The sequence below is a fragment of the Lutzomyia longipalpis genome, chromosome 2 (assembly GCF_024334085.1).
Source record: "Lutzomyia longipalpis isolate SR_M1_2022 chromosome 2, ASM2433408v1".
In the NCBI taxonomy this organism is placed as follows: domain Eukaryota; kingdom Metazoa; phylum Arthropoda; class Insecta; order Diptera; family Psychodidae; genus Lutzomyia; species Lutzomyia longipalpis.
In genome coordinates, this window is record NC_074708.1 from 23,379,053 (window position 1) to 23,404,502 (window position 25,450).

The following is a 25,450-nucleotide window of genomic DNA, read 5'->3' on the forward strand; positions in this document are numbered from 1 at the left end:
GAACGTGTTAAGACGTTCGTTTCTCTGATTGTCTCCTAAGCCGATCCTAAACTGTCTCCGAACGTAATCTATTAAAAGTATGTTATAAGAAAATATAAAAAATATTATTATAAATTGTTAGAGTTTCATAAAGCGCGCAAAATACATTCTCCTCCAAAAGACTCTCCATTTGTATGGATAATATCACTGTGCGTTTGCGCAGGTTCTCTGCGGAGAAAACGGTTATAGGGTAACTCAACTTGACACTTCTTCGTTTCTCCTTTGCTTCAGTCAGTTTACAAAACGAGTTCATTAGGTGCAGTTGCTATTTTTAGGCCTTTCTTCAAGACAAAAAACGACTTTCTTAAGTGATTTTTTTAATACAATTGTGTGTGAAATTAAATGATAAATTGGATTATTCTTATGCCATTAAGCACAGGTAAATTATTCAAAATGTTGTATTATGAAAAAATGATTAAAGGCCAAGTTAGAATATTTAGATTTCCAAAAGTTGTCACGTCAGCTAGGCTTCTTCTTGTACATAACTCTAAAGGTTGTCTGAGAATCACAGATATAGCTACCTTTCTTACGATAGTCTCGAAGAGCTCATTTATTGAAGTCGTGACTTGTGAAATGAAGTTTCGTTTAAGTAATTAAAAAAAAAAGAAGTATAAGTATAGAGTATTTGAAAATTCCTCACTGCATCTGTTCTTTTTTTGTTTACGTGAAAAGAGAATTCGTATGCCCAGAGAATATGAAATTGCCTAAAAAGACCGTGAAAAGTGTATTAGTTTATTATATACTTTTGTTATGTATAGAAGTATGTATGTAGTAGTGTTCCCTTCACATTAGAATGTTACATAAAAATTCATTCATGATTTACCAAAAAATATATACATATTTAAGAAATATAAAATACAAATTCCAAATCATCTTGAAGAAATTTTTAACTATAACACAAGTGATTAATATTATCGCGTGGGTTCATCTTAAAATAACCAAGACTAAAAGAATTTTACGCATTTGCCACAACTTCCATTAGTTCCAAATCTACAGCTGTGGGGTTAAAAAAAATTATAATGAATGAGACTCTATAGAAGGCATTGTCTCTTGGTGAGAAATGGTACCCTTCTCGTATTCGCGAATACACCTCAAAACGTTACGGAAATTTCCGTTCATGAATGAAAGACTGCTGAAAATGGTGGAGAATGTTGGTCAGTTTTTTTGTTCATCCGGGTCGAGAGACTGACCTAACAAAATGTTCAAAAAATGTAAGGAAACCTCGATGTTAAAACGTGTGTACTTGTTATGTTTTTTTTTCCGCACAAGTGTAACGTATTTTAAATTAAAAAATAATTTAATTCTCAATGATAGCTATTGATAAAATTTTTTCTTGAGATAATAGAGCGATTTTAGCACAACCTAAATAGATTACGCACGCACTTTGTCACAAAAATAACCATTAATGAAAATCTTTTCAAAGAATTCAACGAGACAGAATCATTAGATTACACAGATTAATTTACTGATATAGAAAAACAGCTGAGCTATATAGTATATATATTAAATAGCTCAACATTCTGTAGTTCCTAATACAGCTAATACATCACATTTCTTTGTCATTTATGTATGTATGATAAGGATTTTTGTTTTATATTCATCCTCTAACGTCTGATTCGTTGGGATCAGTAACTTTAGACGACCTAATATGAAAATTCATTCAAGAGAGATGCGGAGAGAAGTCTTTGGTCAATGGCCTTTTGTTCACACACAAAACTCTATCCATTTTGAGGAATACACATATCAACAACATATATATAGGCATTAAGAAAGTGATGTGGAGCTGAAGACTCTTCTTCGCAAAACTTTTCTCACTTTGTCTTCTACGGTATTATATATATACCTACAATTAACTAAGCAAAAGCTACCAACTATCGCGTGCATGAAAAACATGATTTTGTATTTCGTTAGATTGAAAGGTATGATAAGAATATCCTACTATCTCTCTTTCATTCAAACACTCATCGAGGAAATTGCAGTAAATCAATAATATATTCAATCACTTCCAACTGTATATAGAGGTACGGTATGTACAGCGGTCACCTTCGTCTCACTGCAAAGGTGTGCTCTGCAATGATTTTTCAAAGCATAATGGAAAGAATGAGCTAAACCCATACGGTTTGGTGTCTTGACATCCGAATGATGGCCTCATTCACCAATCGATTCGTAGAAAACCGGACTCTTTGGGTTGACGTAATCACATGCGGTGTTGGCAATCACATTTACTTTTTCCATCCCAGAGACACGTTTTTTTTTCTTTGCTTCTTGTCTACGTATCTCATAAAAAAAAGTTTATGCTTCTCTTGTCAGGGTGGGTGTGATAGCAAAAAAAAGACATCATGAATGACCAAATAATCCATGTGTCTGAGTTCATGGTCCCGCGCTAATGAGGAAAGTAGAAGATTTATGAATCATATACTATAAGATTTTCTCACTACATGTGCACACTATATTTTTTCTTATTTTTCATTGCAATTTGGCTATTGAATTTTTTTTCGCGTTTAATGATAAAATCATGATAAGAGGTGTTGTTTGGAAATTATAAGAAAACACCAGAGTACTCAAGAATCACACGATTCCATTGTACTTTCACTCTTTGATGCACACACATGAATGCAATTAATTTCACTTTCAATTTGATTCATTTTTTTGCCCCCCTCCCCTCCCACACGCTATGATTTTCCACCCATTGGACCACCTCCTACAGTGCATCGCGAAAACGCAATAATCTTTTCAGTGGCAACACTATTAGAGCATGTAGGTAGAGTGTGGAAATAGGTGGTGAATTAAACAACAAAAAATAAATAAAACTAATGAGTTGGTAACAAACGATGCAAAAAGTGCTAAAGTTACCTATCAAAGAAATTTATTTTTGTCCTATTTTTATTGATTATAGATAGGCAAGATATTTTTTTTCTTAAAATATAATTCCGTAAAAAGATTCATTGTGTTTATTTTCAAACTATCTGTACACGATGGTATCCTAACAAACTCTTACAAAATATGGAATGTAATCATGGCTATAGCTGTTGAACATATTTATTATACATTATATTTTTGTTTTATTTATAAGAATACATTGATTCTGACCTGAAAAATCTATGGGGCGTAGAGAAAATTGTATCATAAAGAGCCAAGAGTGGATCGAGAGAGCAAAAACCTCGTTAATTTCTATTTCTATTGAATTCATTGGACATGAAGAGATAATTTTTTATCTCCTTTAAAATGTGTAAATATGGAATAAATCTAATATGTACCGAGATCAAGTTATTAATGAAATATCTAACTTTCAAGCTTCCGATTCTAACGATACTTCATTTAACGTTTTTTTGCAATTTTATAAAATATCATAAAAAGATTAAAATTCAATAAATATACCATTATGCATATTATTTTCAAGGTAATTATTACGAAAGAAATTAGTTGCAGATATATTTTTTAAGTCAAAGTTGACTTGATAAATTCCAGAGAATGTGTAAATGCTATAATTACTACGAGGGCTGCATTTTAGTGGATAATTTTTCCAGCAAGAAAATGTTTCATTTCTTTTTCCTCAACAACTCCAAGTGCAACTTAACGTGCCCTCAAAACACAATTGCTTAGTATAATTTAAATTCTTTGCTTCAATGGAGTTTTTTCACGCAGAGCTTCTCTCACCATCAACAATCTTTCCTGCTCCGTCCAACACTTATACAGACCGGAAAAAATACATAATATCTACCTATAATAAAATTAAATATTTTCATATAGGTATACATAATGCAATTCTCATGTACTTCAAATTTACACATATTTGTAAAGATTTATTTACCTACATCATGCATATTTAGTAGGGTAGGTATGGAGAAGGTTATTCAATTTTTTATGAAATGGTATCTTTCTTTAGGAATTCTGGGGAACAGGGAAAATTTATGTATATACTACATATAGCCATTCATATAGGAAAATTGATTTAACATTTTCTGGAAACTTTTGTTATTTAAATTTTTGTTAAATACGACAACTGACTAGATAAAAAAAAACTTTAATATCGCATAATAAAGCTTATCATTTAATATTCTTAAAAAAAATAACTCTAACAAATTATATAGGAAAGATGATTTTCAAAATTCCTAAATTTTATATGAAACTGTCAGCACATTGGAAATCAATAGTAAACAACAATATGTTACCTACTAATCATTTATCATGTAATAGCACTATAATTAATTGATATTATCATTTTTTTTCCCTTTACTTACAGTGTACCACCTAAAGTGATTGTTAACTGAGCAGGAGGAAGACAGTAAAGTGACAGGAAGTGTAATGTTAATTTGATGAGGTTTAAAAAGAATTCTGTGCTTATTCGAAGAGAGGATACCAACAGAAGAGAGTTTTGCAAATGAAGTGAAGTGGAATTGGAAATAAATAGTCACTAATGTGAATTTAAAATGGTTTTTAAAAGAATTTAGTTGAGCCATCATGCATTAGCGTGCCTCTCTGTGTTAATTTTTTTTTTCGAGTGTGTGTCTAAATGGTGACCTATGAACATGGAGGATTCGGAGGAATTGCGGAAAAAACCATCGAGTTTGCCAATAAATATCAAATCACCCGGTGGTATTCCGTCTGCGTCGTCCTCCGACAGCGGAAGCAGCGACGAAGCCCAAGTGCCGGTGGGTCAGCTCCCAACTGTGGGGCGAAAGGAACCCGAGAGGACGTACATTTTTCCGGGTGCAACGGGAACAAGTGGAGGTGGCGGAGGCGGTAGTAGTCTAGACAGTGGTTTGGGTAGTTGTTCGCGTGGTCATGCAAGGTCAGTGAGTCACGGTGGTGGGGCAATTGCAAGCTCATACGGCTCAGTAAGTCGACCATCTGCACTAAAGTCCGCTCTGCGGGGTCATCAAAGGGCTCTCTCGCAAGGACAAATCACCGACTCTTCGGCGAGTCATGCAACACGAATGGGACATAGTCGTGTTGGTTCCAAGACAGACTTTATCCTACCACCTGGACACAAAGAGCCTACCGAGGCGCGTGATGTGGGATCAACGAGTGCAGGTCGTGGGCACTCAAGACAGGCATCACGGTCTGAATCTATCTACACCCTGAGGCGCACCGAATTGCCACCATGGTGGAAACGCTTTATCTTCTGCCGCGACGACAAAGGAGATGATTGCGCCTTCAGAACAGTCGTGCCGAATCACACCGTGCCACCAAAAATGCCCAAACGTGAACACCCAAATGGACGGAGTGTTGGCAACAAAATTCGCACGACAAAATACACCCTACTCTCGTTCCTGCCTAAAAATCTCCTTGAGCAATTTCATCGTGTTGCCAATTTGTATTTCATCTTTATCGTATTGCTCAATTGGTTTCCCGCTATAAATGCTTTTGGGAAAGAAATTGCCATGATTCCCGTACTCTTTGTACTCGGGGTTACAGCAATAAAGGATCTCTTTGAGGATCGGCGCCGAAGATCTTCAGACAAGCGGATCAATAATACCACATGCCGTGTCTATCACGGGTGAGTTTGCACATTTTTTTCTCATCCATATTTATCCAAAAATATCTCGATCTGTTTGGATTGAGAAAAAACTCGCGTGTGAGAGCATAATCACTATACATATATGTAGGTTTTCCAGATTGAAAAGAGCTTTGAATATTAAAATTTCGGGGAAATCATCTAAACGGATGGAACCCGTAATAAAATAAAAAAAAAATATTAAAATTTGTATAATATTTGATGAATTGGTGTAAATTGGAGTTTTATAGAAATGATTTTAGTATGAATTTTAAAATATTAAGTAGTACGGTAGGAATTATTTTATCAGGAGGTATATATTTTATTTTTTAAAAACTTTGCGGAAATGCGTTGTGACCTAGCATTATTTGATTAGTTTGAAAGATAAAGGTAAATAAAATATCTTCTTTGACAATTTTTTTTTATATCAAAGCTCTTGCATTTTATTATATAGGTATATAACAATATACCACGCACTTAAGTACTGAGGATGTTTTTTTTAACTCAACTTTTATATTTGTATAAATATAAGAGCCCCAAAGGTCATAAACACGTATACATACAACTTAGCAATATTTACTGAAAGAATTCGTAGTTTAATTATCGCCTTGAAATCTTACATAGGTCCATATAGGTAGTTTATTTCCACTATATTATGTATTTAAATAATCAAGTTCACCTATTCAAAATAAAAAAAAAGTAAATTTCTCATTCAATTGCAACGTATCTATCTAAACTCACTTTTATTGATTTTTTTCCTTTTCTGTAATGACATTAATTTAAGAAACAGGGTAGGTACCTGAAAATTTTGGTGATTAATATAGGAGTTAATGAACCTTAACAACTTAATTGCTCCGTCTATAGTCTCAATTGAGCACTAAATAGATTAAAAAAATCTATTGGTATGTGAATAAAGGAATAAGAAAGTATTTAGTCTACATATGTAGATTTATTAGATACTTTTTAAATTTTTTGAGCATTCAATACAAAACGATAAGGCAATCATTTAAGGTTAATCCGGTTAATCAGTCTTTATGATAGGAACATGGATTTTACAGGAAGAGCAATAAAATTGTTTTTGTAAAAGCAATGGTTCGATATTTTTCTGCAATCAGTCTTTGGCTTCACGACATATATAAATGTATTGAATATACATACATACATAAACTTTATCTTCAGATAACAGACAAAACGTGCATTTTTTATTTTGTTTGATGGGCTCGACTCATAATTGTCGCCTAAGAAGGTTTAATGATTGATTGGTGATTGGAATTTCCCCGTATATGTAGGTAAAATCATGTATATGTACATATGTATGTCTATATTAAAAGACTTTTTTTCAACCAAATAAAATTTTCACATTTAACAAAATTAAATAGGGTACAGTCGTGCCTTGGCATAAGATAGTTTAGGATATACTCTTCACACTCATTATTTTCAATACGCGAGAGCAGTACATCCTAGACTATCTTATGCCAAGGCACGAGTGTACATACAAAAAAATGTAATCTTCCGCGGCTCTTATTTGTTTATGAGGCAATTCTAAAGAAAATCTAATAGATAATTTTTATCTGTTTTTTTTTTTAATGTGAATTTTGCAATAAAAATCTTCTCTCAGAATCTCTCAGAGCTACTTATCTCGAGAAACTATGTGCCTTTCGCCTTTTTGCGTGTATATCACTCACTTTTGCATTATTCATCGATACATATATTTATATTCATAAATGCCATGGATATTCACAAATAACCTTAACTTTTCTACTTTTTAAAACAAATAATTTATAAAATAGCAATGCTTACATGTGCGACAACGTCCATAAGGACTATACATATTATCAGAGACTTCCAATATGGGCTCGGATTAATCAGTTATCATGCGGAAAAAATGATTGATTTATGCTGTGAAAATGATAAAGTTCTTTTCAGTTTATGGCAATATGTTCGTATTGAATGAATGAAAGTCACACGTATCATGAAGAGTTGAGATTTTTAAATTGGATTGGTTAGTTTTCCTGTAGGCAATATAAAGAAGTCTAGATATTGGTTTATTGCGGATATAGGGAGACACTAAAATGGATTTAAAACTGGAAATCCTTGAGAATGCATAACCACGGTCACTAAAGTGCTCTTAATGTGACTTTTTCATAAGTATAAAATGCTCCCAAGCTTAATGTGGGAGACTGTATTTTTTATATTTACCATTGTATGTGGTATTTATGGTATTTATATTTATGGTATTTATATATATACAGTCAGGTATTACTTAGCGAATTTATTTAGTTCGTGGATTTTTGTACGTAGTCTAATACCACTCATTTTTTTCACATTAGAAATCATTTTTTGGGAAAATGTCTGATCAGGGTATATTCTTGGGTCTCTTGGGGACCAATTGCAATCAGAATAATTGGAAAATAGCGTAATTATATATTAAATAAGTGAAAATGAAAAATGTGTGTAGCGGAATTGATTAACGTCGTTCGCGATTTTTGGAGGAAAAACTCACCGATAAAAATCCAAATGCATTTTATTTAGCTTCTAAAACACACAAACTATCTTTTCACACACTTTTCAGTCTATTTTTAGTATGTTTTATTAATAAAAAACTAATTTTTCACTGTTCACGCAATTCTGATAAAATTTTCTCGGGCACCATAGAAGAGGTGAATTTTGGAAAAAAAATCATCACACTCACCACACCGATGTCTCACGAAAAGATGTCGGAGATGTCGATCGTGAAAATAAAAATTGAGGTTAAGTTTGATTGTTTTCATGCGAAGTTTGTGGATGTTTCCGGATGATTTTGTTTTTATTTTATGGAAATTGTGCTCAAGAAAGTGAAAAACGGCAAAGCATTGAATTTTTATTCAATGCAATGCTACCTTTTATTCGAGTGACGTGAAGGAAAATCGTTCATTTTTTCCAAGGAATTTGATCACCCCAGATGGACTGGAGGAAAGACAGGTTAGTGGAGACACTGAGCTATGTGCTATGGTTCAGGTGTGGAAGATTATCATCAATACCCACAAGCCGCCACAGCAAGCTAGACACAAAATATATCACACACTACAGTGCTGATTCTAATATGAAATGTTCTCTTTTTAGCTCGCAAGGATTTCAAGAGGAACTATTCGTGGTATTAACAAAAGTTACGCTCAGACCTCATCGACCTGGCCATCACTTAAGTCGACAAGACTACAAGTTTTCTTGAAGGAAATAGTCCAGGATCTGAAGCTAGAATCCGGCTGAACAACATTGGAAAACATAAATGCGACATAAAAGCCGGGAATCCCTATCACGCACAATCAGTTTAGCAGAAAGTAAATTGAGGCTCATGTCGGGATAAGTGAGATGAAAATACAATTTATTCCAGAAACAGTTGCACGGAAAAAGCCACTGAAGTCTCTGAAAGTTGTGCAGGCATCATTCCCATTGCATCAGGAAGATTCTAAAGAATCTTAGAAAATTCTTTTTCAACACCCGGCTAATCTTTGGTTTAGACTCCTAAATGAAATCAAGCATCAGCTGGATGTTGAAAAGGACGTTGCTAAGATCCCTTATAAACCTCTTGATGCAATAGGAAGGATGCCTGCAAAACTTTCAGAAACTTACGGCTTTTTCCGGGAACACATTTAACCATGAATTTCAGTAAGTTTAAAATATTTGCAGCTCAACTATTCATCTTCCTGTGCGGGGATTCAGAGGTTCTCCTTAAGCTCATCTGCTCACCAAACCCACAGGAGATTTTAAAGCAGTAGCTGAACAGCAATTTGCAGTCAAGGATCTTCCAGAGTATAATGGATCGCTGATCCTCCTTTTATCTCAGCTTTGGATTTGGACTTTTTGCCGCAATTTATGGCCCGGAATAGATGACGAGTGAAGACATCAATACAGAAGGAAAACTATCAATTTGATTTTCTATGTTCAAAGTATTATTTATTTTAGTTTATGTTTTACAAAAATACTCTATTAACAATTTTTTTTTAAATTTAATAAAGAATAAAATTTAATAAAGAGTGAATTTTCTTTATTCATGAAGATTTTTCTTTGATTTTTCACTGGCAGGAAATTTTTAAACTCGAGAGAACAATTTCTTTGGCATTGTTGGAGATTGCAGGATCCTCGGAGCTGAGATTGGGAAGGAATTGTGTCCCGTGACATAAAGAGCCCGCTGAAGATTGAAGGCAATGTGTGTGCTTTGCGTAAGGAGGTACCAAACAGCGTACTGATAGCCAACAAATCGTCTATCTCCACTCACTGATAATACTGAGACTCGCATCCTCTTCAATAGCACTCAGAAGAGTCTCTGTTTCGGGATTCTTTTATTACAGGAAGCCATGTTCCTTCCAGGAATTTCGTAATGGGATTGTCAATGTGCAGTGGCGTCACTGTTCTTCTTGTCCTCAAGAACACACACAGCGCATGAGAAGGTATTTCACTCCCTCTTACCACGAGAATGTTCCAGGCCAGAGGTTACATCACAAATTACACTCAACCCATCCTTGGCGGTTGACACCACGCGTTTCACTTCCAGACTGAACTCAAGATCATGGAGCTTCTTCAAATGAGCCGTAGCGTTAGTTTGGTCACCCGTAGAAAATTCTACAGTCCTAGTCTTCCGTGTGTCTCCCCTGTGGCCATCGTTTGCAATCCAGACGAAGTTCCACAACCCTATGAATGGATTCAGGATCTAGCAAATCCTTCTGCACTGAATCACTTGGTTTAACATCAAAGACCCTTCGTCGTGATGAGGTTTCTGGAGGAATTTCCACCTGTTTGAATTTCGCTTCTGACGCACGGTTATTCCACGTAACAACACAGCCTAATCACTATACCTTCCTGGCCACTTTGGTAGTCATTCTCCTGACAAGCTATAAGAAAAGTCCCTCCGCACAACGCCGTTCATCTGCCGTTCAGTTGACCTAATTTCATATCTTTTTTAACCATTTTTCGTCGATTTATTTTCACGATTTTCACAAATTTATTTTTATTTTTACACAATTAATTATATTCACACTAAAAGGATAAAAAATACAAAAATTACTTTTAATTCGCTACTTGATTTTCTTGAAAAAATTCACCACCATGGCCCGAGGTGAATTTGAACATTCGTGGTGTCTCCTCTTGCACGAAAATGCTAGAGAGAGATAGCTTAATACAATTTTATGCGTGAAAGACAGAATAAGCCAAAACGACGTAAATCAATTCCGGTACAAAATACGTTAATCAATTCGCCGTAATCCAAGTTTGACGTTATTCAAAACGTCGCTATGTAATACCTGACTGTAGTATAGCACATATGTATATTCCACCACCCTCTAAACCATATGTATGTACTGTACATATTCGTAGTATACCTACTGTTTAATTTTCCGAAAAGTTATAAAAATATGGCGAAATAATGGTTACATTGATCTTTTTCAGTGTTTATCTTTTCATTTTGCTGTGTTGCCAAATTTTTTATTTGTCATATTGAATAATGCGTGTACTGTTTCATTATAAGATGGGTCTACGCCCTAGAAGATTGTAGCCTTAAAAAGTTGTTTATTAAAATTCACTTTTGAGCACTTAAAAAGAACACGTAAAGTATTATTTTTCATGGAATGTCAAGCCATCCGTCTCGAATAAGCAATAAAATCAATTTTTAGGCTGTCCTCGGAGACAAGGAATGCAGTAAAACTTGCTATTTTAGCAGTTTTATTATTTCATAAAGGTATTAAAAAGTGAGCAGCCGAAATTAGCACACATAAGTTGAATGCAACTCAACTTTTAACTGAAAATATGTATTTTGAAGAACAATATTACAGATTTGACGAAATTATTACTTTTCTTATTTACATTCTTTAGATTTCTAAGATTGCAAATTATATAGGACTCATTAAAATAAAATAATTAAATAAATTATTTTTAATTAAAAAAATTAGGGTTTTAATGATATCATCTTTAACTAATAAGAAAAACTTGAAAGAGATAATTTAAATCCGTTTTCTAGCTACCTATAGGATTTTATTTCAATTAAAAAAAAAGAAAATAAAAATTTTCAACTTCATTAAAATTAATCTTCGTATTAAGAAATCTATATATTGGTTTCAAATATGGCATTAAATAAATGCTGAAAACTAATTTCATGGTAATACGACTCGATTGTGTACAACGAACTCTCGTTAAAACCATGACCTTATCAATCTCTATGCTTTGTCTGTAAATGTCCCGACTTTGAGGGCTAAATGAACATTGGGGCTGGGTGCTTCAGTAATGTATAGTATTATATACATACATACATATATTGTTTTATTTATCACTCCAAACCAATCAAAGCACTAGGACTATTCTGTTTGGATTTTTTCCCACTAATTTCTACAAACTTTTCTCCCACGTAAAAGAGTATACCACGTATATGCTAATGGCACGTTGCACAGTAAGAGGAAGAAACTAAATTGAAGCGATTAGTTCCTACCGTTTGATTGACCCTGAAAGAAAAGAAGAGGGTGGGTCGTTGGAATCACTCCCAAAAAATTCACATACTTTCTTGGAGTTTTTTTTAAACCCATTAATGATTGAAATTTGATAGCATGTGCGAAAATTAATCATTCTGTTTGACAGTTTATTTGTTCTGCTTCCAAAAGTGACCTATTTCACGAGTTTTGCTTAATGAATTTAAAAGATTGATCAAAAATTGTTCTAGAAGCTAGAGTCTCTTCAAAGAAAAGGAGGAAACACACCAACTGTTGGATTACTGATAATGGTTTAGCCGCAAGTTTTTAGAATTATGTTTCATCAGTTCCTACTTAGCATTAATATAATTCCTACATATTTCTCATCAAAGCACCATTACATGAGACAGTATTGTAGAGCAAAAAATTAACTGTGAGAATAATTTGTTATTTAAATTATTATTATCTTAATATTCCCGGAAACTCTGGAGATATCATTTCATACAAATGTGACTGAAGCACACCGGTCTTCCCCTATATAATATCATTTATATAGCCAGCCCAGATAACTTGCATATTATTATTACAATGTATAAAAAAAGTATATAAAATTATATATTAGATATTTTTTTATAAAATTAAATTAAAGGCAGTTTTTATAACATCTTCTGTTCTATAAAGATTAGCTTCCTCTCATCAGCTTCTTTTCGTCTCACAATTGCTTAACTTGAGCAAATATATTTTATTACATAACACGGTATATATTTGCCATTTAATAATAATAACCATATATAAATGTCGCATATATTAGTAAAGATGAAAGCTTTTATAAAGCGGAATCTAATTTGATGTGGAAAAAAAACTATACATATTCCAACTATATACACAACTCATGTTACTTGTGCATCATGCTAAAGGTGTATTGTTTACAATCATTCGCCAAGAGGTAACTGTGTTTCAATTTATGCCGTTAATACTCATAAATTTAATAATTATCCAGACCAACATTAACTGTGTCAATGAAATTAAGAAACACACTACACAATTATCTACGAATCTTAATATATGTCTCGTCTTTGTGTTATGTATGTATATATAAATATCTGTTTTAGTAGATAGAGAGATGCTTTTCTGTGAGACATAAAAATTTATTAGGTCAAATGAGTGGTCAATTTTCGTTCATTTATTTAATTAAATAGATCAGAGAGAATTTATATGCAACATTCAGAGCGTCATTTTATGATATCAAATAGCATTATGTTCTTTCACAGGATAGGTAATTTAATTTAATTTATTTCTCAGAATATTTGTAGTAATGTTCTTTACTTAAAATTGTAATGTTTAGCATAGCTTGAAGCAACTTTCCTTTATTTTATAAGTTTATATCCTGAAACAATAAATTTTCTGATTGGCAAAGGATGAATCCAATCATTCAATCAATACTAATTGTATTCAACGATAGTTTTTTTCGCCTTCACTTTAATGCCATAGGTCTTGGTGTGCTACAACCAATCCTCAATAGGATTTCAATCGAAACACGTGAAAACTCCCCTGCAAACGTATCCAATAGATACTACATACTACTTCCATATAACATAGGTATTTATGTATGTATTCATATAGCGGAAGGTTTTCGTGCCGCTTTGCTCTTGGGTAGTTTTCTTGTAAACGCCCAAATGGCTTCAACTGCCAACAATATTAATAATAAATAAACATTGTTTTTTCACCCACAACAACGAGCCACGAGCGCAGTACTATGGGTTAAACAATTACGGATATAGGGGGAATGGGTTGACACGTTAGTAACGATGTGGAATTTCCGAGAAGAATCTCATTGACATTGTCACGCATACAACATCAAAAGACGTATTATTTTATTTCTTTTTTCCTCACTAACTCGTGGTCCATTCAGACTTTATGCGAAGCCATTGCATGCCATCGGCCCTTCACCTTCTTACTGAATTGAAAATGGTACAATATTGTCTCATGGTCTATAATTTTCACATATTTTTCAACAGGTCAATAGTGTGTAGTCGTTATGGGAGTTAGTTACTCCATGATTTTATTGTATTACCTAAGTATACATATGCGTTATTTTTTGATTTATCAAGTGCACTGAACCATGCAAAGTTCAGATTTATTGCCTAAATTTCAGTGACATGAAGAACTAGAAATTTTAAGGGTTGTCTGAGTGCTAGTTATATGACATACATTGTTAAGAAATATCGGACTAAATTCACTACTAAGCCCTACTTAGGCTACTTAACTTAGACCTAGGATTTTTAAACTAGGCTTTAGTTGTTTAAGCTAGATTAAAGTTTCTTGAACTAGGCTTAATTTATTTGAACTAGGCCTCAATTTTTTTTTAAGTTAGACCTAAATTTTTTAAGCCCGGCTTAAGAGGTTAAAGCCAAGGCTAAAGTGTTTTAGACTCAGTATACGTTTCTTTAAATTAGTCCCTTTTTTAAGTTAGGCCTTAGTTTTTTAAGCCAAACTTTTTTTTGGTCAAACTGTAATTCTTTAATGTTAGATTAGTCTGAATTTGGGTCAATCTCATAAACTTTAAGGCAGGAAATATTCATTATTTCGAATTTAACAATAGTATCGGTTATTCTAGTTTTATGTTGATTTTTTTCTCTGTACAAAATTTCAAGGAAAGAAAATTCAATTAAGCCATATAACACATTTGTACATGTTTTCCAATCTATTTGAACTTGAACGAACTCTCGGAAAGAGAGTAATGCAATGTTATTGATTTATTACTATTGTTGAACAGAATGGGTGTCCTGTTTCCGTGTTCTCCCACTTTCAGCAATGTCAGGGTTGATCCATTGCGCCTGACCAATCCTTCAATGTTACATTGTTTATCTTGTGATACAGTCTAAATTGGTTATGTGGATCCTAAAATGCCATCCGCGTGGCAGTTGTATATGTATGTGGGAGCTTTGAAAATGCAAGAAGGAGAGAAGGGAGCGTTCGTCTAAATAGCTCAATGTCAAATTCACATAACACGGATGACCTACATTTCTTTCCTGACCCTATATAATGTATTTAGAATCTTATTATTTAGCATCATACTACATATTCACATGAAAAACTATTTCATATATTTTTTTTTGCACTCACACCTCAAGGAGAAAAAACAATTTACAGCGATTGATGCAACACAATGGTTAATGAATATTTGATGGTGATGATGGTGATATCACTATTGAGAGATTTCACTTAATAGAGACGAATTGTGAAATAGAACCATTATCAATTTATTGGACAGTTAGATATGGTCAAAGTAATGGAATGTTTAAAAATTTATAGTGACAATTTGTTAGTTCTTGATTACTATTAAGTCACACTTCATAGCGCGATGGAATCATTAAATGGGCTGCGGTGGTATGTTGTGGCATACTCTCTCTCTGGCATTCCACCCTTTGGTGGTGGCCTATGCGTGTTTGGGTGAATTTTATTTGAACCACCCCTCGAATAAATAGTCTTCACAGTATTACATGGTATTTAACCACTTGTTGCTTCTTTTGAACTTTTTCAGAATACATAGAACACCTTCATTCATGAAAATTCTTACCCATAGAATATTCATGTAAATTACAATGCTTTCCCTGGAGAAATTTTCATATAACTGTGGTGTGACAATGTATATTTTCACTGCAACTACAAGAATGCAGTTGCAAGGAAATAGGACAAGCTTGATAAAGTAGTTTATACAAAATGATAGTCCAGTGATATAAATATGTAAAATCGAAAATTCATCTAACTTTAATGTTTGATTAACGAAAAGGGATAATAACTTATATTGATTTTTCTTTCTTTTTTTCCCCAGGGAAACTGAGAGATACAAGAGAGTCCTTTGGCAGGATATTCGAGTAGGAGATTTAGTACATATCTCAAATAATGAGACTGTGCCAGCGGACATTCTTCTCCTCCGTTCAAGTGATCCACATGGTGTCTGCTACATTGATACATGTGATCTGGATGGGGAGACAAACCTCAAAAGGAGGGAAGTTGTACGTGGCTTTGATGAAAAGCAACATAACTTTTCAGCTAGTAAATTTGTTAGTCGCGTGGAAGTGGATGCACCATCGACAAAAATTTATCGATTCCACGGTGCCATGATTCATCCCACTGGTGAACAAGTTCCTGTTTCTACGGAGAATCTGTTATTACGCGAAAGTCGCCTCAAGGTAATGATACCAATTTTTTATTTCATTTTTTGATTCTTTCTATTCCACTTTTTTTTCACCGCAAAAATAAAGTGTCATTATTAATATTGATTCTGACTTTTTCTCCACACACATGACTATCCCTCTTTGCGTGCGTGACATAAAACTGTCGTTACATTTGGTATTGACAAACGTAAATCGGATTTTCGCGTCATAATTATACTTTTTTTTCCCTTTTTACACATGTCGATTGATGAATAAAATAATAGACACATCTGGTACATACACTTTCCACTTTTTAAAAGTAGATACATACCTAACATACACTAAAGCACATATTGATTAGTGTTTTAATAAAGAAGGTGACACGGTGCTCTTGAAATTCATAACAAAAATCTATAGCAAAAACATATGTGAATACACAGGAATTTAATTTTTAATTAACACGGTATTTTTGTCTAATTTTATTGCATTCCTCTAAATATTTATTTAATTTGCTCATTAGAAATATTCAGAGCGTAATAATGTCTTTTTCTTTAAATATGAGGGATGATGCAAAATTGCAAAAACTGTTCCAAAAAAAATCAATAAATCATTCATGCAGATAAAACCAACAGCATTATTTTACCAAGTCACGAGTCACAATTATGATATTAAATGTAATGAAGCGGATATTTCGATAGCTTCCACTCTAATAAATACATAATTCCTATGTATACATAAATGTGGGTAGTTAGACATATAAGACTTGTAGACATATATTTGCAAATTTGTTATAAAAAACCAACATTTTTGCAATCTAAATTATGACCTTGTCGCTTCAAATGGCTAAACTTTATTTCCATCGCGATGATTTCAAATTCATTTTTTTGAAATATTTAAAAATTAGGAATAAATGAGATTTTTTTTGTGTATTTTAGAACACGGATTTTGCAGAAGGACTCGTAGTTTATGCTGGTCATGAAACAAAGGCTATGCTAAACAATAGTGGTCCTCGCTACAAACGCTCACAGTTGGAGCAGCAAATGAACATTGATGTGATTTGGTGTGTGATTATTCTAATAATTTTGTGTGTTATTGGTGCTGTTGGCTGCAAAATGTGGCTAAAATCCTTTGAGGGCTTGCTAATACCATTCTTGCCCTTTGAAGTTGACCCAAGTTACGAAGGACTCCTAACATTTTGGACCTTTGTGATAATACTGCAGATAATGATTCCACTTTCACTTTATGTAACAATTGAATTGTGTAAGATTCTCCAAGTGTATCATATCCACAATAATGTTGATCTCTACGATCCGCATACGAATAAACGATCTGAGTGTCGAGCTATGAATATTACGGAGGAATTGGGTCAAGTGCAGTATATTTTTTCGGATAAGACGGGAACTCTAACTGAGAATAAGATGATTTTCCGAAGGTGTACAGTGAATGGTATTGACTACAATCATCCGCCGAGTGAGCTTGAGAAGCAGTACCTTAAGCCGGGCTCTCCTGTGCCACCGGTTATTGCGAATCCTACACTTTTTGAGGATATGACTGCAACACTCGGGGATCGTGTAACGTACACCTCAAGTGCCCAACGGATTCAGGAGTTTCTTTTGGTGCTTGCTATTTGCAACACGGTGGTCGTGAGCGCTACACCACATCGAGATCTCATGAATGCAAGCGGTGTGATTGAAGATGATCAGGGAACCGTGACAATTGTGAGACCAAATGAAAGCTTGCCGAACGATCAGCGTGCACAGGCCAGTAATCTCAGTGATCGGTATACAAGGCTCGCGGAATCGCGATCGATCACACCTTCTCCACCGCCAAATGCAACACTGAAGCAGCACGTGCCTTCACTCTCGCCCATTCACAGCTCACCCGAATCATCACCAGTGTCCGAAAGTCCGTCTAAGGTACACCGTCAGATACCCGTGAGTCCCACAATACGGGCTAAGTCTATTATCACAACTAAAATCAATGCCATATCCTCGGTACTGAGGAACAAAAACTCTAGTCGCAGCAATTTAGACAGGTAAGCTAATCTTCTATTTGTATATATACCATATAAAATAGTAGAGATCGAAGTTGGTCGAGTTAGGATTGCGACTAATCGAAATATTTTCTTAAGTCAGACTTTAAGTTTTTAGGTCGAGCTTTTCAAGCCAAGCATTAGTTTTTTAAGACAAAACAATAGCTATATAACCTAAGACTGAATTGTAGGTCTAAAACTCACTTGCAAGTGTGGCTTAGATTTTAGATTTGTTTTTTTTTACTCAGTTTATTTTTGTTTAGATAAAGCTTTAAAGATGCATTTTCATCAAGTTGTCGTCAACGAAAGTCCATCAACTTCGGTCTCTAATACCGATTAATGTTTTAAAAAAAAGCTTTAGATTATTCCATTATGAAAAGAAAATTTGCAAAAATAATTTTATCTCATGACAATGATGATGTGATCTAAATTTAAATCAAAATGAATATAGAGACGAAGATAGATCTATTTCGTCCATATTGTGACTAAAAGTGATAATTTAATTCACACTGGAAATTATACCTTCAATTCAATTTTAAAATGGAAAGTATGTCCCTGGCCTAAATACCCATAAATCTCACGCGAAAATGCGCAATACTTTTTTTTCTTCGAGGAAGTGGGGTGGTTGAATAACTAAAGCAAACTTTATGCGTTTAATGAATGAAGTTCGTTTTACTGTATGTTATGTACTTTTTTTTCAGTAGGTCACAAATTTCACCATTGAGGAATCAATTGCTTCAGCAGTCTCCAACGAATGGAAGACCAATCTTTGAGGCTGAAAGTCCAGATGAATTGGCACTAGTCAATGCTGCATATACGTATGATAGTTGTTTGATAAATCGCAGCCCTAATCATGTATTGGTTAATATCCCAAGTGTGGGTGTTACGGAATTTGAGGTTTTGAAAATACTACCATTTGACTCGTCGCGCAAATGTATGTCGGTTATCATACGACGACATGGTACACAGGAAATTATCTTGTACACCAAAGGGGCCGACAGTTCGGTAATGTCATGCCTCACACCATGTTCCCCGGATTCAGTTGAGGGGCATCTGCGGGAGAAGACACAGCAGCAATTGGATCTCTATGCCAAGCAGGGATTACGCGTACTAGTCATGGCGAAGAGAGTACTCACGCCAGCGGAATACACAGACTGGGCCACGAGGCACAAGGAGTGCGAAATGACAATGGAGAATCGTGAGAAGAGAGTACGCGATTCATTCATGATTATTGAGAAGAATCTTTCACTATTGGGTGCCACGGGTATTGAGGATCGTCTACAGGATGGAGTACCGGAGACACTGTCTGCCCTCCTGTTGGCAGGAATTGTGATTTGGGTATTAACGGGTGATAAACCAGAAACTGCCATAAATGTAGCCTATTCGGCAAAGTTATTCAATCCACAAATGCAACTCCTAAGACTGACTGCCCGTTCGCGTGATGCTGCCGAGTCCTCCATCATGTTCTATCTCAATGAAATTGAAAGATCAATAAGTGATGGCCCAAGTGGGAGTCGAGCTAAAACACGAGCTCTCGTCGTAGATGGGAAAACATTGACTTTTATCTTGGATCTTCGATCCAATTTGACGAAACCATTTTTAAGATTAACCAAACACTGCGCATCTGTGCTATGCTGCCGATCGACACCACTTCAAAAAGCTTTTCTCGTTAAAGTCGTCAAGGAGGAACTACAAATGAGGACACTTGCCATTGGAGATGGGGCAAATGATGTTTCTATGATTCAGGTTAGTGTACCCAAATTGGGTTAATTTAAAAAAAAAAAACGAAAATTAGACAAGTTAAACATATTTTCGTTTTAACATCCAGATGGCTGATGTTGGTGTGGGAATATCCGGTCAAGAGGGTATGCAAGCCGTTATGGCGTCAGATTTTACATTATCGCGATTTCGCCTACTGGAAAATCTTCTCCTCGTACATGGATTGTGGTGTTATGATCGCTTAGCGAGAATGATTTTATACTTTTTCTACAAAAATGCGGTAATTAAAAGCAAAAAAAAAACATTGTACACACTGCAAGCTTGTAATAATGATCAATTTAATTTGCAGACATTCGTCTTTCTCATCTTCTGGTATCAACTTTTCTGTGGCTTCTCTGGAGCTGTGATGATTGATCAAATGTACCTTATGCTGTACAATTTGGTCTTCACATCACTACCACCACTTGCGATTGGTGTTTATGACAAATTCGTTCCTGAAGATTTACTCTTCACTCGTCCGCAACTCTACCGCTACGGACGAGTGGGAAAAGCCTACAAGCCACATACATTTTGGCTTGTGATGCTGGAATCTTTATATCAGAGTTTGGTAATATTTTTCATTGCCGAAGCCACGTATTGGGACACTGACATTGGAATATGGCAATTTGGGGCAACAATTGCCACTTCAAGTCTCATCACTATGCTTCTCCACTGTGCCATAGAAATTAAATCGTGGGTGAGTTGAAAACTCCTTTTTTTTCCTTTCGTGTTCTGCTTCTGAAAATTTATGTACTTTTCTCATCGTTTGGAGCAACAAAAGTAGTGAGAGAGAGAGCGAGGCGGAAGGAAGGCCATTTATTTGGGCATTATTCTATTTTCAGACAATTCTACATGTGCTATCTATAGCGATTAGTTTGGGAGCATTCTATGTCTTTTCATTATTTTACAACTCTGTGTGTGTCTCTTGCCTCGGACTTCCCTCCAGCTATTGGGTAATCCAGACCAGCATGAGTACATCATCCTACTGGTTAATTTCACTTTTAACGGCTGTTTTAGCAGTGCTCCCAAAGTAAGTACATTGTACACATTGCATTATATATATTTTAGCTACGTCATTCTTCCTCAAGGCATCTTCCTCTTTTGACCATATGTACATACGTACGTACATAATACAGATAGTTTATTTATGAACTTTTTCCCAAATCCAATAGATTCAATATTTAAACAATAAATCATGTAGAGGCGTAAATTTATGCAAGCGTCAACTGTATGTACATTAAACATACATAGCCCCAAAAAAATCAAGGTTCTTTACGAGCTTGTCTCGTGTTAATTTTTATTTACAACACTTTCCGAAATTTGAATGGGAAATACGCTAAAAGTCTCAAACTCTTGAGGTCATTTTCACTTGAAATTTTGCAATGACAATACGTAATAGAATAACATTTTGCAAAAGCATAATTTCCAAATATTTTTCATACTTTTTTTTTGTTTATTGAATTTTTGTTTGCACTATTTGCCAATTTCCACGACCATCATTCTACTTTATTTTCAATTTTAACTAATTTGTTTCATTTTTCTTTAAATGCAATTTAGACAGCTCAATTTAAAGAGGTGGGAAAGACAAAGAACCTACTATTTTATTTAATCGTTTTATGTATATTTAATTATATAGCTGAGTCAGGTCCCTTCTGGAGATAAATTTTTAATTTTATATAATTATATACTTAAGTTTACTGAGCAACTTTTATTATTATAATTTTTTCTTCATACAACAACTTTAGCTACACAATACGGACATTTGTGGCAACTATATGGCCAGATGGTGGAACAAAGGCGATACTTCAGAAACGTCGCAATGAACGAAGAGGTGAAGATTTACTTGTTGCTTGGTCCAGATCAACATCTGCCTCGTCTATTTACAGGTACAAATTAGCGACAAACAACATTCAAAAGATATCCTCTTTTTTACCACAATATATATCACTTAACTCCGTTGCAAATTATCATGCATTTTATATGTAGAATGAACATTTTTTTAAAAAGGATTTTGGTTTTTTTAAATGCTTTTTTTGCGAGTTCTTTTTTTTATTTTTTTTATAATTTTTTATTTACTGAATTTTGTTGTTAAACGCTTTTTTCACCTCTAAATTGACGAGTTGGGTAAGTACACGCTTGTTCTAACAAATTCTGTTGTAATTTACATTTGAGAAAATATGTTTGACAGAGAAATTAAACAAATGAATGAAAATATGTTTCACATTTTAATGTGATTGTGGAGAACATGATAAAATTACTTCCATTTACTCCAATAATAAATTGAAATTTTCTCAAAGTGGGATATCTCCGAATATTTCGTGTTATGAAATAAAAACTCACATAACAACTATACCTATTTGTTATTTTCCGGTTTTTTAATTGAAATATTTAATTTGAGAACGTCTTTGCAAGGTTTTATGTTTATTTAAAAATTTGCGGCTTAGTTCAACTTTAATTTGTCTATTATTCAAGTTAAATCGTATAAAAGTTTTAATTGCTGAGAAATATATTAAATCATTTATTACTTGAATCTTTTTATTACTTGACTAAAAAACCACGTTATAATGTCCCAATAATAATGAAAAGAATATTTTTTATTAAACTTAAATGTTAAGTAATTAGCTTTATTCTCATTTTTTTTTAATTCTTAGTTATTGTTATAGATTTTTGTTCACGATAAATGAATTTGAATAAAAGCTTCATAGAAAGAACATTAATTAAAAAAAACAAAGAATTTAGTAGGTATATCGAGCAGATTTCTTTATGACTAAACCGGATATAAGAATTAAAATTCTTTTTAAACCTTTTAAACAGACTAAGACGTTCTTTCTTAGATTAAGTTAGGACCTCATAAAGTTTAATAACAATTTTCCTTTATTTATAAACTTTTTAAGGCAGTGATTATTTATCAAATTTTAATCATTTAACTAGTATTTTTCGCAGTTCTAAAATTCTAGAAGAAAAATTCTTCTGTAACTCTTACACTTTTTTTATTTTTTGAAGTCAAACTTAATTTTTCGTGTAATTTTTATTATCATTTAAATTGTTTTGTTTTTCCTATTTTTATTAGTTCAGTAGAATTCATCTAATAATATTTTAATGGTATTCTAAAATGAAATTCTTATTTTATTCACAGAACCTCTGATTATGGGAATAAGCATCAGATTGTGAAGACAATAAGCTGAGAATCATGGATAAGAAAAATGTCGTTTTTTCCACGATGGCATCAAAATGACCGAAAAGTGAACCAAGTCCGTATTCAACAGGCAGTGCCGTCGATTAAGTACATTGATTTTACAAGGATGACGAATAAAAACAAACATGTTCAATACGTAGGAAGGCACTAAAAAATGCAAGAAGAATTGAATAATGTATTTTAGATTTTTATTTGAAGATGAAAAAAAAGTTAAATGACATTTTTTTTTATACATAATGTACTTGCTATGGCTGTGATTTGAAGCATAATGATTTATCAAATGTTAAAAGTTACACATCATGTTGCATGTAAAAACAAAACGTAAATATTTAAAAAAAAAAACTCTGTAAATTCATCACAGAGATGCAAGTATATATTTGTACCCCTGATAGATGGGACCATAGGTGTATATATTTTTGATAGGAAAAAATGCGTTAATGTAAAAAAAAAGATACAGCGTGTTGAAATGTAGAGCATCTCTTTTTAATTCCCTAAAGATTTTATTTTTTCAATTACAATGTTAAACCTTTTTTTATTGTGTATATAATGTATAAGAGAAAAAATAAATTTTAGAAAAATTGTGTAAAAAGATGCGATAAAATATATTTATTGTTGAAATAGTAAAAAGAAAAATTGCGTTTTCTTTTTATCTGCCAATTCACCAAGAAAATATTGATTAAAAAGTCATAAAAGATGATAATTCAAACAAAAATGCATTAAAAGGTGTCTTATGGTTGTAATAATACGGTATTCCTAACGGTTTTTCTTTAAATTCCAAGTCTTGGATATAACTTCATTCACATCATACTTGATTCTTCTAAACCGTTGCCAACTTTGCGTATATTTTGATAATTTGGATAGGAAAACAAAACAGCATAACAATGTCTTTCGACATACAGGACAAAATGCAGGATTTTATGGTGTTGTGCAGAGTTTGTGAGGGTACAAAGAATCTTCTTGATCTAACAAAGATCGAGTATAGACATTTGAACGATAAACTCAACAGAATCTCCGACTTTAAGGTGAGAAAAAACTTAAAACTTTTCATCGTTAAATTCTTAAATCTCGTAACTAAAATTAGGAAAAAGAATCCCAAAACAGTCTTTTTTCACATTTCAGGTTAAATATAACTGCCTCTTGAGACATATTTGCATACCTTGCAGTTTAAAATTGGAAGAAACATTGATGTTTATAAATCAATGTGAAAAAACCTACCAAAAACTAGTCACCCTACTAGATTCAAGGTTCCTTCACGATCCTTCAGCTGCAGACCATTTGAAGATCACCGATCCTGCTGAGAGCTTGGATATTACAATCAAGGAAGAAGAATATGTGTATCCGGACACAATTGTTGTAAAGAAATCCAACAGCGAGAGTGAGGATAATGAAGAATTTTCAAATGCTAATGAACAAGAACTACCGACAAGTTGGAAAATTCCACAAATGGAAGATGAAGAAGCAGTATCTGGACCACTACCCACAGAATTGGATGCTGAAAGTGAGATGCTTGATAAGTTTGACACATTCTTTGCGATGGAAGATACAAATATAAATGGCAAAATAATCAAGAAGGGAGACAAACTCTTTGTATGTCGACTATGTCCAAAAATTTATGCTGTGAAAGCATATCTAGTTCGACATATTCACAAAAAGCACGAAAATGAAGATTTCAAATGCCTACATTGCTCAACAATTTGCAAGACATCATTTGAGCTCAATTTTCACCTGGAAGTGAGCCATAAAATAGATGATCCATCCAATGAACACTACTCCAAAAATACCGCAAGACACGATGCTCAAATGGAAGAAAAGCAAAAGATCCATTCGAATCAATATAAATTCATCTCCGGCCCCAATCCCACAAAAGCAAAAGAAAATGCAGAGAAGAAGAAGAGAACTCTCGAGAAAGTGAAGAAGGAAGGAAAACAAGTATTCACCTGTGGGATATGCAAAAAAGAGCTCAAATGGAAGAATGCTCTGAAAGTTCACATTGAAAGCACCCACTTGAAACTCAAACGATTTGAATGTGGAATTTGCAATAAGAAATTCTATCATAAATCTTCCTTTCAATTACACGAGAGAATACATGAGGACTCAAATATCGACCGAAGATCAGAAAAATATGAACATTTTGAAATAATTAGCTTCAATTGAAGCAAAATGCGTTGAAGAGGTGAAATATAGTGATCCTGAGAATATTGAAATAGCTTTAAAAAAAATCTTTGGATCGCCTCATTCGAGCATCTCAAAAAATAATTTAAAAAATGAAGTTATTTCTAAATTTACTTGTAAAACGACATAAGAACTGAAATACAAATCTTAAATTATTTTTTATTG

General features: G+C 33.7%; 3 protein-coding genes and 1 long non-coding RNA gene across 9 annotated transcripts in view; 3 read left to right on the top strand and 1 right to left on the bottom strand.

The window, feature by feature from the left end:
* LOC129789677 (rab GDP dissociation inhibitor alpha) overlaps positions 1 to 25,450 on the bottom strand; it is a 38,836-nt gene that overhangs the window by 5,108 nt on the left and 8,278 nt on the right. The gene's annotated exons all lie outside the window — the stretch shown is intronic.
* LOC129789564 (phospholipid-transporting ATPase VA) lies at positions 272 to 23,746 on the top strand. 5 transcript variants are annotated; one of them, XM_055826433.1, is made up of 10 exons: positions 272 to 418; positions 4,283 to 5,539; positions 15,803 to 16,163; positions 17,063 to 18,162; positions 18,861 to 19,905; positions 19,988 to 20,158; positions 20,228 to 20,614; positions 20,760 to 20,947; positions 21,663 to 21,803; positions 23,054 to 23,746. In XM_055826433.1, exons 2-10 carry the CDS (start codon positions 4,563 to 4,565, stop codon positions 23,100 to 23,102), a joined length of 4,419 nt encoding a protein of 1,472 aa, XP_055682408.1. In that variant the 5' UTR covers positions 272 to 418; positions 4,283 to 4,562; the 3' UTR covers positions 23,103 to 23,746. The 5 variants fall into 5 exon arrangements, with proteins under 5 accessions (XP_055682408.1, XP_055682410.1, XP_055682409.1 ...); XM_055826435.1 differs by having other exon boundaries at positions 21,663 to 21,748; XM_055826434.1 differs by having other exon boundaries at positions 18,864 to 19,905.
* Positions 8,300 to 9,554, top strand: LOC129789805 (uncharacterized). The gene is made up of 2 exons (XR_008750503.1): positions 8,300 to 8,497; positions 8,639 to 9,554. It is a non-coding gene; the product is annotated as an uncharacterized LOC129789805 (long non-coding RNA).
* LOC129789697 (zinc finger and BTB domain-containing protein 41-like) lies at positions 23,967 to 25,442 on the top strand. Of its 2 annotated transcripts, none has more exons than XM_055826700.1 (2): positions 23,967 to 24,135; positions 24,215 to 25,442. In XM_055826700.1, the coding sequence occupies exons 1-2, from the start codon at positions 23,995 to 23,997 to the stop codon at positions 25,265 to 25,267; spliced, it is 1,194 nt and encodes a 397-aa protein (XP_055682675.1). In that variant the 5' UTR covers positions 23,967 to 23,994; the 3' UTR covers positions 25,268 to 25,442. The 2 variants fall into 2 exon arrangements, with proteins under 2 accessions (XP_055682675.1, XP_055682676.1); XM_055826701.1 differs by having other exon boundaries at positions 24,233 to 25,442.

Excerpts from the sequence above, each read along its gene's own strand:
- LOC129789564 (XM_055826432.1), top strand. The coding sequence starts at position 4,563 with ATGAACATGGAGGATTCGGAGGAATTGCGGAAAAAACCATCGAGTTTG. Across the intron at positions 18,163-18,860 it reads AGTCGCAGCAATTTAGACAG|TAGGTCACAAATTTCACCAT; the intron begins GTAAGCTAATCT and ends CTTTTTTTTCAG. Across the intron at positions 19,906-19,987 it reads ATGATGTTTCTATGATTCAG|ATGGCTGATGTTGGTGTGGG; the intron begins GTTAGTGTACCC and ends TTTAACATCCAG.
- LOC129789697 (XM_055826700.1), top strand. The coding sequence starts at position 23,995 with ATGTCTTTCGACATACAGGACAAAATGCAGGATTTTATGGTGTTGTGC. Across the intron at positions 24,136-24,214 it reads ACAGAATCTCCGACTTTAAG|TCTTTTTTCACATTTCAGGT; the intron begins GTGAGAAAAAAC and ends ATCCCAAAACAG.